At 44.7% G+C, this 15321-nt stretch overlaps 1 protein-coding gene across 4 annotated transcripts in view; it reads right to left on the bottom strand.

Annotated features, from left to right (window-relative positions):
* BTD (biotinidase) overlaps nt 1-15321 on the bottom strand; it is an 81255-nt gene that overhangs the window by 19535 nt on the left and 46399 nt on the right. For all 4 annotated transcript variants that reach the window (XM_073677931.1, XM_073677932.1, XM_073677933.1 and 1 more), the window contains one exon: nt 6315-6464. In XM_073677931.1, coding sequence (XP_073534032.1) covers nt 6315-6464 — 150 coding nt within the window. The remainder of the gene's footprint in view (nt 1-6314; nt 6465-15321) is intronic.

Raw genomic sequence — 15321 nt, 5'->3', positions numbered from 1 at the left:
TCCCGGCACTACTGGTGGCCTAACCTGCACAAGGATGTAATAGACTTTGTTTCTGCCTGTGTGTCCTGCGCCCGCAACAAAGTTCCGAGACACCTGCCGGCCGGCCGCCTCCTTCCTCTGCCAGTACCTGCTGCCCCCTGGCAGCATATAGCGATGGACTTCATTACTGATCTGCCCGTCTCTGCCGGTTGTACGGTCATTTGGGTGGTCGCTGACCGCTTTTCCAAGATGGCTCACTTCATTCCACTGCCAGGTCTCCCGTCTGCACCCGAGCTGGCTAAAGACTTTATCCGCCACATCTTCCGTCTTCATGGCCTGCCCCGTCACATCGTGTCTGATCGAGGAGTACAGTTCACTTCCCGTTTCTGGAGAGCCACTTGTAAATTGCTGGACGTCACCCTGGACTTCTCCTCCGCTTACCACCCGCAGTCTAATGGTCAAGTGGAGCGGATCAATCAGAACCTGACCAGTTACCTCCGGCACTTCGTTAATGCCCACCATTCTGACTGGGTGGACCTCCTGCCTTGGGCCGAATTCTCGTACAACAATCACGAGAGCGAGTCTTCCTCCAAATCCCCGTTTTTTGTAGTCTTCGGTCAGCATCCTCGGATCCCGTTTCCCGTCTCCACCTCGGTGGACAATCCGGCTGCGGAGTCTCTTGTTAACAAATTTTCCTCCATATGGGAGAGTACCCGGTCCGCACTCCTTCTGTCATCCGAGCGTATGAAAAGACACGCTGACAAAAAACGTCTGGACCCTCCTCAATTCCGTCCTGGGGATAAAGTCTGGCTCTCGTCCAAATATGTCCGGCTCAAGATCCCTTCCTATAAGTTAGGGCCTCGGTTCATCGGCCCACTGGAGGTCATCAGTCAGATCAACCCGGTGGCCTATAAATTGAAACTCCCGGCCAACTTACGGATCCCTAACTCCTTCCATGTATCTCTCCTCAAACCTGTGGTGCTTAACTCTTTTTCTAAGTCTACAGGTACGCCTCCTGCTCCGGTTTCTGCTGAGGACGAGTTTGAGGTAGAGAACATTCTTGCCACCAAAAGGGTAAGGGGAAAGACCTTTTTCTTGGTAGATTGGAAGGGGTTTGGTCCTGAGGAGAGAACGTGGGAGCCCCGGGAGAACATCCATGCCCCTCTCATCCTAGCTAAATTTCTGTCTGGCCTAAAAAAGGGGGGGCCTAAAGGGGGGGGTACTGTAGCGCTGGCGTCCCTGCCCTCTGCTAGGCAGGGACGCTGCTCCCCTCACCGCTCTGCTCCGTGCCCGGCGTCCTCTCCCCGCTCTGCTGTCAGCGCGCGCTCCGTCCCGGCGTCCTCCTCAAGCTCTGCTCTCAGCGCGCGCTCCTTCCCGGCCCCTGTGCTTAGGGCGCGCGCGCGCGCGCTCCCCTCCTCTTAAAGGGGCCGCGCGCGCCGCCCTAAAGAGTCCCCGGCCAATGGCCGGAGGACCTCATCATATATAAGGCACCTCCTCCAAAATGGAGGTGCCCGAGCAATGTTGTTTGCACCTGTGTCTCACCTGTGCTTCAGCCCTCAGGTCCCGTTGCTAGTTACCTGCTAGTTACCTGCTAGTTACCTGCCAGTTACCTGCCAGTTACCTGCCTGATTCCTGCTTGAATACCTGTTACCAGCCTGCCAGTCTGAGGTCCGACGGTCTGCCTTACTACTCCTGTCAGTCTGTCTAAGGACCAGCCTGCCCGCTCACCTGGGAGCGCTTCTCCGTTACCTGCCTGCTTGCCAGCCCGGAGGCTCCGTTGTCACGTGCTGTGACCACCAGCTAATCCAGAGACTCTTGCCCGCTCACCTGGGAGCGCATCTCCGTTACCTGCCTGCTCGCCAGCCCGGAGGCTCCGCTGTCACGTGCTGTGACCACCAGCTATTCCAGAGACTCTTGCCCGCTCACCTGGGAGCGCATCTCCGTTACCTGCCTGCTCGCCAGCCCGGAGGCTCCGCTGTCACGTGCTGTGACCACCAGCTATTCCAGAGACTCTTGCCCGCTCACCTGGGAGCGCATCTCCGTTACCTGCCTGCTTGCCAGCCCGGAGGCTCCGTTGTCACGTGCTGTGACCACCAGCCATCTCAGAGACTCTTGCCCGCTCACCTGGGAGCGCATCTCCGTTACCTGCCTGCCAGCCCGGAGGCTCCGCCATCACAGGTCGTACCTACCTCTTACCCAGAGACTGCCCTGATCACTTGCCGTAACTCCCTGTCCGTTCACCCAGAGACTGCCACCCGCTCCCTTACAAGGGCTGCCCCCTTGTATAGTAGCTCAGAGGTTCCGCCTCCCGGACCCGTTACAGATGTCATGTGCTTGGAAGCGTCTGAGACAGACCTGTGGATGTATTGTAATGCACATCTGAAACACATTGCTTTTTTGTGTAGCATCATGGGAAAGTCTAAAGAAATCAGCTAAGATATCAGGAAGAGAATTGTGGACTTGAACAAGTCTGGTCATCCTTGGGTACAATTTCAAGATACTGAAGGTGCCTCATTCATCTGTACAAACAATTATACGCAACTACAAATAAGATAGGACTTTTCAGCCATCATACTGCTCAGGAAGGAGACGAGTTCTGTGTCCCAGAGATGAACGTGCTTTGATCCAACATGTGCATATCAACCCAAGGACAAGTCCTTGTGAAGATGATGGCGGAAGCTGGTAAGATTGTGTCAATATTCACAGTGAAATGAGTACTGTATCAACATGAGCTGAAAGGCCACTCTGCCAGGAAGAAGCCATTACTCCAAAAGAAAATGCACACAGGAACAAAGACCTTAATTTTTGGAGACATGTCCTGTGGTCTGATGAAACTAAAATTTAACTTTTTGGTCATAATGACCATCGTTACGTTTGGAGGAAAAAGGGAGAAGCTTGGGAGCCTAAAAACACCATCCCAACTATGGAACACGGGGTGGCAGTATCATGTTGTCATGTTGGTTTGCTGCAGGAAGGACTGGTGCACTTCACAAAATAGATGGCATCATGAGAAAAGAAGATTATGTGGCAATACTGAAGCAACATCTCAAGACATCGGCCAGGAAGTTAAAGCTTGGGCAGAAATGGGTCTTCCAAATAGACAATGACCCAAAGCATACTGCCAAAATGGTAACAAAGTGGCTTAAGGATAACAAAGTCAATGTTTCGGAGTGGCCATCACAAAAAGCTGATGTCAATCCTATTGAAAATTTATGGGCCAAGCAGAAAAGACAGGTGCGAGCAAGGCGACCTACAAACCTGGATCAGTTACACCAATTTTGTCAGGAGGAATGGGCCCAAATTCCGACCAAGTATTGTGAGAAGCTTGTGGAAGGATATCCCAAACATTTGAACCAAATCATTCATTTTAAGGGCAATGGTACCAAATACTAATGAAATGTATGTAAACTTTTGACTTTGCAGTAAGTAATAAAAATGCCTTAAAATATTCTCTCTCATTATTCTGACATTTGGCAAATATTAAAAATTATGGTAATTCTAATTATCCTAAAACTGGAAAGGTTTATTCTGATTTCATGTCAGATATTGAGAAAAACATGCATATGTGTCTTTTTATATAGTGTATGTAAACTTCTGGTTTCAACTGTACCAGAAAATATGGAGGGTATCGGAGACAACTCTCCCTCCGTTATGTGAACAATATCTAGCCCGCTCAATGAATGACACCTGGTAGATCTGAGAACGTTGGTCAAGTTTATTTAATGTAATGCGGATATTAAATGAGCTGTATTTAAAGTAGTGCTACCAAAATCTACCTTTATAGAATAAGGCTTGAAACAGGCCAATGAGTGGCTTCTGGACTTATCCTACTCCTGGATACACAATCAATGGGAAGATCAATGGACGGCCGTCGTCCATTTTTCCCCACACACCGCCTTAACGTCCAGAACATGTCCAGTAAAGGACAACTGTTTTTAAAAGGAAACGGTGAGTGCCACTTTTTTTTTTCTCTGACATGTTTTGCATATCACCTTTTTTTTCTAAGCACCACCGTATTCCCAGTGAATAGATTGTAAATGTTCACAGCAGGGTGAATTATTTATTTATTACACAGTAGTGCCGAACACCATTTTTATTTGAGGGGATAGAATAACTCTACACACCTCTGTTAAAATACTAGTCTTTTTCTCACATGAAAAAAATCAAACCAGGAAGAATAATTTCAGACACTTTTTACACTTTAATGCCACCCATAATCCGTACAATTCAATTGCAAACTAGACTGAAATCTTGTTAGGTGGAAAAAGAAAAATAAAGAACTAAAATAATGTGACTGTATAAATATGCACACCCTTAAACTAATACTTTTTTTTTTAAGTACCCTTTGAATTCATAACAGCATTGAATCTTTTTGGGTAGAAATCTATCAGAATGCACATATAGAATTAGCAAGCTTTGCCCTCTCTTCCTTACAGAAGTGTTCCAAATGTGTGAAATTGCGAGTGCATCTCTTGTGTACAGTGACTTCTTCAGGTAAACTCACACATTTCCAATTGGATTCAGGTCTGGGCTCTGCCTGGGTTATTCCAAAACTTTGTGAAGAAAAAAAAAAAAAGAAAAAAATCCTCCAGCACAAAAAAAAAAGGTGTTTTTTTTAAAATAAGATTTATGAATCCATCCTAGGAAGATAAAAACATGCAAATAACTTTAGGACATCCAAGGAACAGAACAGAACAGGACATCCAAAGACGTATTCTTTAAAAATAAGATTTTTATTTATTTATTGTTTTCGCTGGAGGATTTTTCCTTTTTTTTTTCCCATTTTTGTCTTCATGCTCCTGACGAGAGCGCCTCCAGGCGAAGGTTACTGAGGATTTCCTGGACACCTGTTCCGACAACTGAATGGTGAGCTGACTTTCCATTTACCCTCATACCCTCCTCTTTTCCACTGATTCCAAAACTTTGATCTCCTTCTAATGAAGCCATTTTTTTGTTGAATTGGAGGTTTTCTTAGTGTCGTTGCTGTGCTGAAAGGTGAAATTCATCTTCAATTTTTTAGCAGAGTCCTGAAGGTTTTGTAGAAAAATTTATATTTTGAACTATTCAGAATTCACTTCATTTTGACTAAAGCCCCAGTTCCAGCTACAAAAAAACAGCCCCAAAGCCCAAAGCATAATGGTGCTGCCACCATGCTTCACTGTGGGTATGATGTTTTTGGTGCTGTGTTTTTGCATCAAACATACCTTTTGAAATTATGGACAAAAGTTAAAATTTGGTTTCTTCGGACCTTAACATGTTTTACCATATGCTAAATGAATGGACGTTTTGGCAAAGCTAGGATCGGATGTTTTTCTTTGCAAAAAAACCTCTTCTGCTTTACCATCCTACCTCATAGGCCAGACATATGAAGAATAAGGGCGATTGTGGACCCATGCAATACAGAACAAGTACTTGCCAGAAATTCCTGCAGCTCCTTTAACATTGCTTGAGGCCTCTTGGCAGCTTTCTGTACCAATTTTCTTCTTGTCTTTCATCAAGTTTTCAGGGACGTAAAGTTCTAGTTAATGTCACTGTTGTGCCAAATTTAAGCCACTTCTTGATGACCGTCTTCACAGTATTCCATGGTATATCTAACGCCTTGGAAGTTTCTTTGTACACTTCTCCTTATAACTTTCAAAAATGAGATTCTTTTGCTGTGTTGTAAACTGTTTAAGGACCGTGGCTTTTGTTGTAAAATGCAACTAAGATATTGTCAGCAAAATCCTACTAGAATAGCTAAGCTTTTATACTGAGCTAATCAAAATCACTGCAAATGATGACAGCTAATGATGACATGTGATTTTCTAATTCTTAATACAACCACATCCTCCATTATAACAGGTTGTCCATATTATTTTATATTTTTGTTATTTTTATTTCCCTACCTCAAAATGATTTAAGTTTTTTTATTTTTTTTTCAATGAATTTGTATAGATTATTGGTGATATTAAAACGTGGAAAAAGTTCTGAAATTCTTCTTCTCTGGATGATTTTTTTTATTTATTCTATATTTTACAGTCCAGCCAGCATGCCCAATACTTCTTTCCCAGGACTCCACACACACACTAGATAGTTCACCTAATGTGTACAGGCACAACTAGCAATTTACTAGGATTAAAGGACTAAGTTTACTGGGAAAAAGTTTAGAGCTGCAGGCTCAGACCACTTTAGGAATACTTCTGCATTAACTGAATACAAGAAAATATCAAGAACAACTCTCATGTATGGTACATTTGACAGGTAACAAAGAAAATGAGACGATCACTATAGAGCTATTGTGCAAAGCTTGACAGTAATATCGTAATTAACCATATAAGCTACTAATAGGCTCTAACCTCAGTATCCCGAAACCTGTCCGGCTCAAGACATGGGTTCCATGGTCGCAAGTTTGGAGGAGGAAGATAATCCAAGAACGCATAGATGGATAATCTGCTGTAGTTAAAGCCATGGATTCCATCTTCAGGGAAGACAATAATTTCAACACCCTGGTATGGAAAAAAAAACGGTCATGAAATGCATTCCATTCAACACTGTTAAGGCCCCGTCACACTAAGCGATGCAGCAGCGATCCCGACAACGATATGACCTGTCAGGGATCGTTGCTGCATCGCTAATACATCGCTGGTGAGCTGTCAAACAGGCAGGCTCACCAGCGATGAGGGGAGCAGCGATATCGTGGAAAGAATCGGGTGCCCCTAGTAACCCGATATTTACCATGGTTACCAGCCAGATCGTTGGTCCCGCTGGTCACACACAGCGATGTGTGCTGGCCAGCGGGAGGCCAACGACCAAAAAATGGTCCAGGACACTTTGCAACGATCAGCGACCTCACAGCAGGGGCCTGATCGTTGCAAAGTGTCACACACAGCGACATCGCTGGTGAGGTCGCTGGTGAGTCACCAAAACCGTGACACAGCAGCGATCTCGCTAGCGATATCGCTTAGTGTGACGGGGCCTTTAACTACAAATGTAGGAGCAGGGGTGCGGCCTAGCAAGCATGCGGTGAGGACGTGTCTCTGGAGAGCTCACGCTGCCCTCATCCTGTACGACACATGCTGAGGCTCAATTTTGGGGAGAAAAGACTCCTACTCGATGGCTGATGGTTCCTGGAGGCTGGAGGTGCTTTTTGAAGCAGAAAGATCAGCAGGGAAGACGGAGCGGTGCTATCAGACATCTAACATGGCACGTGCTCGTCCTGTGGCCGGAGGCAGAAAGATGTAAGAGGAGAGGCATTGGCCAGACTGGAGCATTATGCTCATTTACCCACAGCAAAGGACATCAGTGACTGGCACACAGGGAAGAAACAATGTCCCCAAAAGGATCTAGATATGCAGCATTAGTTCATGAGGAGGAGGGGGAGGATGTCCCCCATGACACAGCATCAAACTCCCAGGTGTACAATAATGTGAAGCTAATTTCCAAGCATGCAGAGAACACTCTTGGTGTAAAATCCTTAGGGGAATCCCCATCTTTAATGGATGTCTTGAACGCTGTTAACAAATGTAGTTCCACACTGGCCACACTAACAGTGGAAGGGAGAGACCTGGATGGCTTTTTTGAGAAGTGGGTGCTAGATACCTTCAGCAAAGAAGTCCTCACTCCTCTGTAGTGGAGAGGGCCCACAGGGTACCCACAAGACCCGGCCCAGTGGGCCTATCCTGATTAAAATATTACATTATAAAGACTGGGATATCATACTAAGAAAGGCACGGGAGAAACAGGGCATATCACTAGGAGGGCAGAGAGTATCCTGTTTTCCAGACTTTTCTGTGGAGGTCCAGAATACAAGATCCCTGTACATAGACATTAATAGAAGAATAAGGTCACTTAGGTTGCAATATTCCATGATTTACCCAGCGAACCTGAGAGTGATTGCGCTGGGTTGCACCTTTTTCTTTGAATCCCCTGAGATGGCTGGACTCTCACAAACTGCAGATCCAACAGGAGGCTCTGCAAACTAAAAGGGGCTGAAATTATTCAAATTCTTGAGAACACTTGTGGTTTGGGGTTATTAAAGTCTATGCCACATAGGCTTTTTCCCTGACAGGTTCAAGTTGGAAGTTGCTAGTAATAGTGTGTTATGCACAGTGTCGGACTGAGGTGCCAAGGGTCCACCAGTAACCCAACTCCAGTGCCCCTCTTTTCAGCTCAGCTACATGCAAATGTGACATTATCCTCAATCACAAATTTATATAACAATGATCTGGGTAGATTGTTAAATGAATAAGATGTTCCTTTGTCTGTACATAGTAATTTAAGTATACAGTGGGTACAGAAAGTATTCAGACCTCTTTAAATTTTTCACTCTTTGTTTCATTGCAGCCATTTGGTAAATTCTAAAAAGTTCATTTTTTTTTCACATTAATGTACACTCTGCACCCCATCTTGACTGAAAAAAAACAGCAATGTAGATGTGGCACCCCAGGGGTCTGGTTTCCACAGTAACAGCAATGTTATGTCTGAGAGCAGGTGGGAGGTCTCTTGGTCAGGGATCCTATGCATGCCACACCTCCTGCCCAGTCCTGGGAGGGGAAGAACTTCCCCTATATAAACCTGGGGCTGAGGCAGGGTTAGAGAGTTCAGAGGGAGAGTGCAGCCAGGAGGGCTGACAGGGAGCTGTGGCTCCGGCTGGGCCCAGCTCCTGGGCCATGCCAGAAGTAGAGACAGAGAGGAGAAGCAGCATGGGAAGAAACAACAGGAGCTCTGTGGGAGCAGTGTTACAAGGAGTCAGGGGCTGGCAGCTGCAGAGCTCGCCCTGACTGAGAAGATTTCTTACCGGACCCGGAGTCCGAGGCTGTGGGGACTAATCCTTACCCAGCAGCAGAATCCGTCAGGCAGGGGATTTCAGGTCCTCTGGCCAAGAAACCCAAAGGCACGGTCACACGCATGGGACCAGCACCGCCGTCGTGGAGCGGAAGCTACTAGAAGGCCCCGAGTCACCGGCCATACGGGTGAGCACCACACGGTACACTCAGGGACGTGGGCTACTTATACCCGCCTCTAGCAAGGTAGCCAGAAGAGTACAGTCAGTTTAGGGAGGCCTACAACTCCGCCTGGCCAGGGGAGATCCCATCTGCTCAAGGACTGACCAGGCCCCAATCGCTAGCCAGTACTCCGGGAGGGTCTATCTTTGTCACCAGTAAAGACCCTGAACTACACCGCATCGTCTCTGAGTGGTTCCTGCTACCCCCATCATCCACGTCGGCTGCCCTGAGGCCATACCCCTCCCGTTGGGGGTTATACCATCTACGCTGCACTATCCTACCACCGGCCTCAGCGGTCTGCCCTGCAGCGGCAGCTCCATAGCTGCATTCAACGGGTGGCGTAGTCGTCCTACATCTACTGCTAAAACATCGCCGCTCAGTTTGACTCCCTGGGCACGGACCGGGTCGCCGCCACGAGACTACAACCCTCAAGAGATCCGGCTCCGGGTAAGCTCCCGCGTGCGCAACGCAGCGCGACACAGGCCCAGGGGCGCGTCATAGAAATTTTTGCAAATTTATTAAAAAAGAAAAACTAAAATATCACATGGTTATAAGTATTCAGACCCTTTGCTCAGACACTCATATTTAAGTCACATGCTGTCCTTTTCCTTGGTATCCTCCTTGAAATGGTTCTACTCCTTCATTGGAGTACAGCTGTGTTTAATTAAACTGATAGGACTTGATTTGGAAAGGCACACACCTGTCTATACAAGACCTCACAGCTCACAGTGCATGTCAGACCAAATGAGAGTCATGAGCTCAAAAGGAACTGCCCAAGGAGCTCAGAGACAGAATTATGGCAAGGCACAGATCTGGCCAAGGTTACAAAAGAATTTCTGCAGTACTCAAGGTTCCTAAGAACACAGTGGCCTCCATAATACTTAAATGGAAGAAGTTTGGGACCACCAGAAGTCTTCCTAGACCTGGCCGTCCAGCCAAACTGAGCAATCGTGGGAGAAGAGCCTTGGTGAGTGAGGTAAAGAAGAAACGCAAGATCACTGTGGCTGAGCTTCAGAGATGCAGTAGTGAGATGGGAGAAAGTTCCACAAAGTCAACTATCACTGCAGCCCTCCACCAGTCGGGCCTTTATGGCAGAGTGGCCCGACGGAAGCCTCTCCTCAGTGCAAGACATATGAAAGCCCGCATAGAGTTTGCTCAAAAACACATGAAGGACTCCCAGACTATGAGAAATAAGATTCTCTGGTCTGATGAGATGAAGATCAAACTTTTTGGTGATAATTCTAAGCGGTATGTGTGGAGAAAACCAGGCACTGCTCATCACCTGCCCAATACAATCCCAACAGTAAAACATGGTGGTGGCAGCATCATGCTATGGGGGTTGCAATTGAAGGAAACATGAATGCGGCCAAGTACAGAGATATCCTGGATGAAAACCTCTTCCAGAGTGCTCTGGACCTCAGACTTGGCCAAATGTTCACCTTCCAACAAGACAATGACCCTAAGCACACAGCTAAAATAACAAAGGAGTGGCTTCAAAACAACTCTGACCATTCTTGACTGGCCCAGCCAGACCCCTGACCAATGCACAATTGAGAATCTCTGGAGAGACCAGAAAATGGCTGTCTACCAACGTTCACCATCCAACCTGACGGAACTGGAGAGGATCTGCAAGGAAGAATGGCAGAAGATCCCCAAAACCAGGTGTGAAAAACGTGTTGCATCATTCCCAAGAAGACTCATGGCTGTACTAGTTCAAAAGGGTGCTTCTACTCAATACCGAGCAAAGGGTCTGAATACTTATGACCATGTGATATTTCAGTTTTTCTTTTTTAATAAATTTGCAAAAAATTCTGCATTTGTTTTTTTTTTCAGTCAAGATGGGGTGCAGAGTGTACTTTAATGAGAAAAAAAGTGAACTTTTTAGAATTTACCAAATGGCCACAATGAAACAAAGAGTGAAAAATTTAAAGTGGTCTGAATACTTTCCGTACCCACTGTATAGTGCCAAGTGCTGCTCATATCAGAGGGTGGTGGCCCACTCCTGCATAGGGCCCACCGATGGATTCTCCTGTTGTTCAGTCCAAGCCTGATTACGCATATATGCAAGTTATATGGTTTATCTTTAGTGCGGCGGGCTCTATGTAGGAGATAAGTGATGCACTCTTTCTATTCCAACTACTCTAGGTAGGTCATTGTTATAATGTATAGAAGTGTTCCCTTTAAATGCATAAACACCTTCAAAGATGATGAAGGGAGGTTTGTAGGTGTTCGCTGCTTAATCTCTCATTTTGTGTGCCATTTTTTTTAGTGTATGTTCCCCCCTCTTTACTCTAACATTATGCTCAAAAAAATCCTGCTGAAAATGGCAGACTGGCCAGATATCCATTTAATAATTATGGAGACTTTAACAAGCTATGTAATTAATTTAGAGACAAATTTCCTGCAGCAGAGAATTCTCTGTCCCCCTCTGGCCGCCTTACTAAGGAGGTGGGCCTGGTTGATATCTGGAGAGAGAGGTTTCCTAACTCAAGAGACTACTCTTGTTCCTCATTGACATATCAATCCCTTTCAAGAATTGATTTCGTACTATGTAATCTTTCTATGATCTCAGGGTTCATTAATATACAATATTCTCCTAGGTCATTATCAGATCACTCTATCCTACGGTTTCAGCTACAGGTGAATCCGATGAGGTTTAGGTCCTCTCAGGGGTGGAGTCTTAATCCATTTTGGCTTAACCCTTTCACGACCTTTGACGTATAGGTACGTCAAACGTTGTGTCCCTGTCTTTGATGTGGGCTCCGACGCGGAGCCCACATTCCCCCCCCCACATGATAGCTGATCTGATTAGCTGTCATGTGCCTCTAACAGCTGCGGGTGGATCCAAAATCAGAGATCCACCCGTGGCAGTTAAGCAGTTAAATGCCGCTGTCAATCTGTCACGGGTGTGTCAGGTGTGACAGACAGTCACTCTGGAACCAGCGGCAGAAGGTCACTGCGCTTGGCATTGTAGACGCCTTCTTGATCCTCTCATCTCCTTAGTATTGTTATATCCTTCTTCCTTTAGGACCCAGCAGCTACCTCCACCTTCTGAAGCTGATTGACACACCCTTGCTTGGTAGTTAAAAACTCTCAGGTACATAGAACTATCACCGGCGCCTCTGGAGAAACTCTGTGTTGGCTTGGAGCACTAGCAGTTGGCTAGTTTTTTCTCTGGTGTCATTGGAGGACAGTTGGCGTTATCTCTCTGGTGTCTGCTCAAGCTAAATGTATCCCCTTTGTTTGTCTATCTTGTTGTCTTTAGTTTGTAGTGGGACCTGACCAGTACTCACCCTGTCCCCTCCTTATCTAGGGCCAAGCTCTAGGGACATTCAGGGTTTAGGTTCCTGCTCAGCGATAGGTGTGGAACCTATATTGGGACAGTAGGGGAGGCAGGGTGATATTAGATCTGCCTAGGGGTCTCCACTCCCCCTTTCCCTAGTGTTTGGTCTTCCTTCCGCTCTTCCCTTCGTGTTGCACTTATTCTTTCCCTCACCTTGCGTGACATAATCACTGACAGTGGCATTCAGTATGCGCTGGCTGGAAGCGCGTCACAAGTCCCGCCCATTGGCGTTCCGGTCACGTGATCGCGGGATGCCGATGGGTATCTGCATAAGACCCCCGTGCCTGTCATTGTGAATCTCCTAAGAACACTGGTTCGTGGCTGCCATTCATAGGAGAACGTGATTTTTGCTACACATAGCAGTTCTGAAGCACTACTATGTGTAGCACAGGTGATCGGATGATGACTGCTTCAAGTCTAAGAGGACTATTGAAACCAGTAAAAATGAAAAAAAAAAAAAAAAAAAAAAACACAAAAAGTTCAAATCACCCCCCCTTTGCCCAATTGAAAATAAATCCATTAAAAAAATACACATATGGTATCGCGGCATTCAGAAATGTCCGATTAAAATATAAAGTAAATTAATCAGATCTGTAAACTGAGTAATGAGGAAAAAAAAAGTCAAAACGCCAGAATTAAGTTTTTTTGTCCCCGTAACATTGCAATAACGGGCAATCAAAACATTGTATCTAGCCCAAAATGGTATTAATAAAAACGTCAGCTCAGGGCACAAAAAAATAAGCCCTCACCAAGCCTCAGATCGCGAAAAATAGAGACGCTATGGGTATTGGAAAATGGCAAATTTCAGATTTATTTTTCACTACTTAAATAAAAAAGAACCTATACATGTTTGGTATCTGTGTACTAGTACTGAACTGGAGAATCATATTGCCAGGTCAATTTTAGCATTTAGTGAACATTGTAAATAAAAACCCCAATAAACAATTGTAGAATTGCACTATTTTGCAATTCACCGCCCTTGGAATTTTTTTCCCCTTTTCCAGTAGGCTATATGGCAAAATCAATGGTGTCATGCAAAAGTACAACTCGTCCTGCAGAAAACAAGCCCTCATACGGCTGTATTAACAGAAAAATAAAAAAGTTATGATTCTAGGAAGAAGAGGAGCAATAAAAAAGAAAGTGCAAAAATGGAAAATCGCAAGGTCGTGAAGGGGTTAAAATGATTGACTGTAACAATATCAAAGGGCAACTATCGGAATTTTTTCCACTAATTTGGGGTCCGCACACATAAGCGTGGTATGGGATGCAATGAAGGCTTTCTTGAGAAATAAATTCTGTTAAGGATAACTCTAACTCACAAAATAGGGGGGGGGGGGGAGACCTGGGAAACAGTTCGGGATACTGAATTGCAGTTTATTCAAAATAATACCCCTGAATATCTATCACAGTGGAAGGAATCACAAAAACAGCTGTGAGCATCCCAACTAGAACAGGCTGATAAATATATGGTTTTAAAGCAGCATCTCTATTATGAGGAGGGAGAGACCACGGGTTGGTTACTTGCAAAGATGGCTCAAGCCCAAAAAGAAAATGCTTTTACATAGCAATTAAGGGATAAAAAAAAAGAAAAAAAGAAATGAACTGGAGTATAAGCTGGTATGTATGCAGCATGTAGGCGAATGTGCACACTGGGCATTAAGCAGACAAAACCCAAGATAGAAACAAAATGAGCAAATAAATAAATAGCAATAGTGCATGAAAATAATATAGGCTACTTGGTTAACATAATTTCGATCAGAAAAACTTAAAAACCATCCTACCACGTCACGGTGACTCTATTCGGGACGGTCTTATCCTCTAGTATTAAAACCTTAACATATGTTTAATGATGTAAATATGAATAAAGGCAGAGAAATGAGGTCACGCACTTATTTGCACAGAGTACAAAAACCTGAAACAAAAACTGAAAGAAATGAACTGGAATATAAATTGGTATACATGCAATGTGTAGGTGCATGTTCACACTGGCCACTAAACAGACAAAAGCTAAGATAAAAACAAAGCGAGCAAATACCCTGTAGTCAATAAATAAATAAATAAATAAATAGCAATAGTGCATAGAAGTCCTTCTCAGCCCTTACTCACATTTACGTTATTAAACATATGGTAGTGTTTTAATAATAGAGGATAGGACCGTTCTGCATAGGGTCAGCGTGACGTGGTGGGATGGCTTTTACATTTTTTTGATCAAAATTATGTTAACCAATGTTATTTTTCTTATTGCTATTATCAAATGAGGGATGTAGAGGGCAATATGACCGTCATGACCCCAGATATACTAAAGGTCTTACATAGCTTCTATTGTAATCTATATTTGCCTAAGGGCAATTACTCACAAGACAATTTGTCGGAGTACCTCTCAGGGATAACTCTCCCTTTTCTGGAGGATAAAGATAGAGATTTTTTAGATCAGCCAATTTCCTTGGAAAAAGTTCAACAGGCTGTGGGGAAAATGGCTAATGATAAGGCCCCTGGATTGGATGACCTTCCGACAGAAATCTATAAACATTTTGAGGAAGAAATATTACTGAACTACCTGGAAATGATTAATAATGTATTTTTATCAGGGGTGTTACCAAAATCGTTATAAGAGGTGGTAATTTGTAGACTGTGAGCCCTCGTGGGCAGGGACCTCTCGCCTCCTGTACCAGTCGGTCACTTGTACTGTTTCATGATTATTGTACACCCCTTTTCACATGTAAAGCACCATGGAATAAATGGAGAAATAATAAAAATAATATTATTATTATTTATAATTCTGATAAAATTGTTCTGCCCAACGAAGGAAAAGATAGAGAACTACCTGACTCTTACAGGCTTATCTCATTACTGACAACGTATGTTAAGATATTGATACAATTCTGGCCTCCCGACTAAGTAATTCATCATTGAATCAGTAATTCATCCAGATCAGGCTGCTTTATACCATAAACCTACGTAGGCTTTTTTTTGAGTTTGCAAGCGGCACAGGTGGATCCTAATCAGAAGGGCGTC

The sequence above is a fragment of the Phyllobates terribilis genome, unplaced genomic scaffold (genome assembly GCF_046119375.1).
Source record: "Phyllobates terribilis strain yellow unplaced genomic scaffold, ASM4611937v1 Scaffold_4__5_contigs__length_816908805, whole genome shotgun sequence".
Taxonomy (NCBI): domain Eukaryota; kingdom Metazoa; phylum Chordata; class Amphibia; order Anura; family Dendrobatidae; genus Phyllobates; species Phyllobates terribilis.
This window is presented reverse-complemented; position numbering and strand designations above follow the sequence as displayed.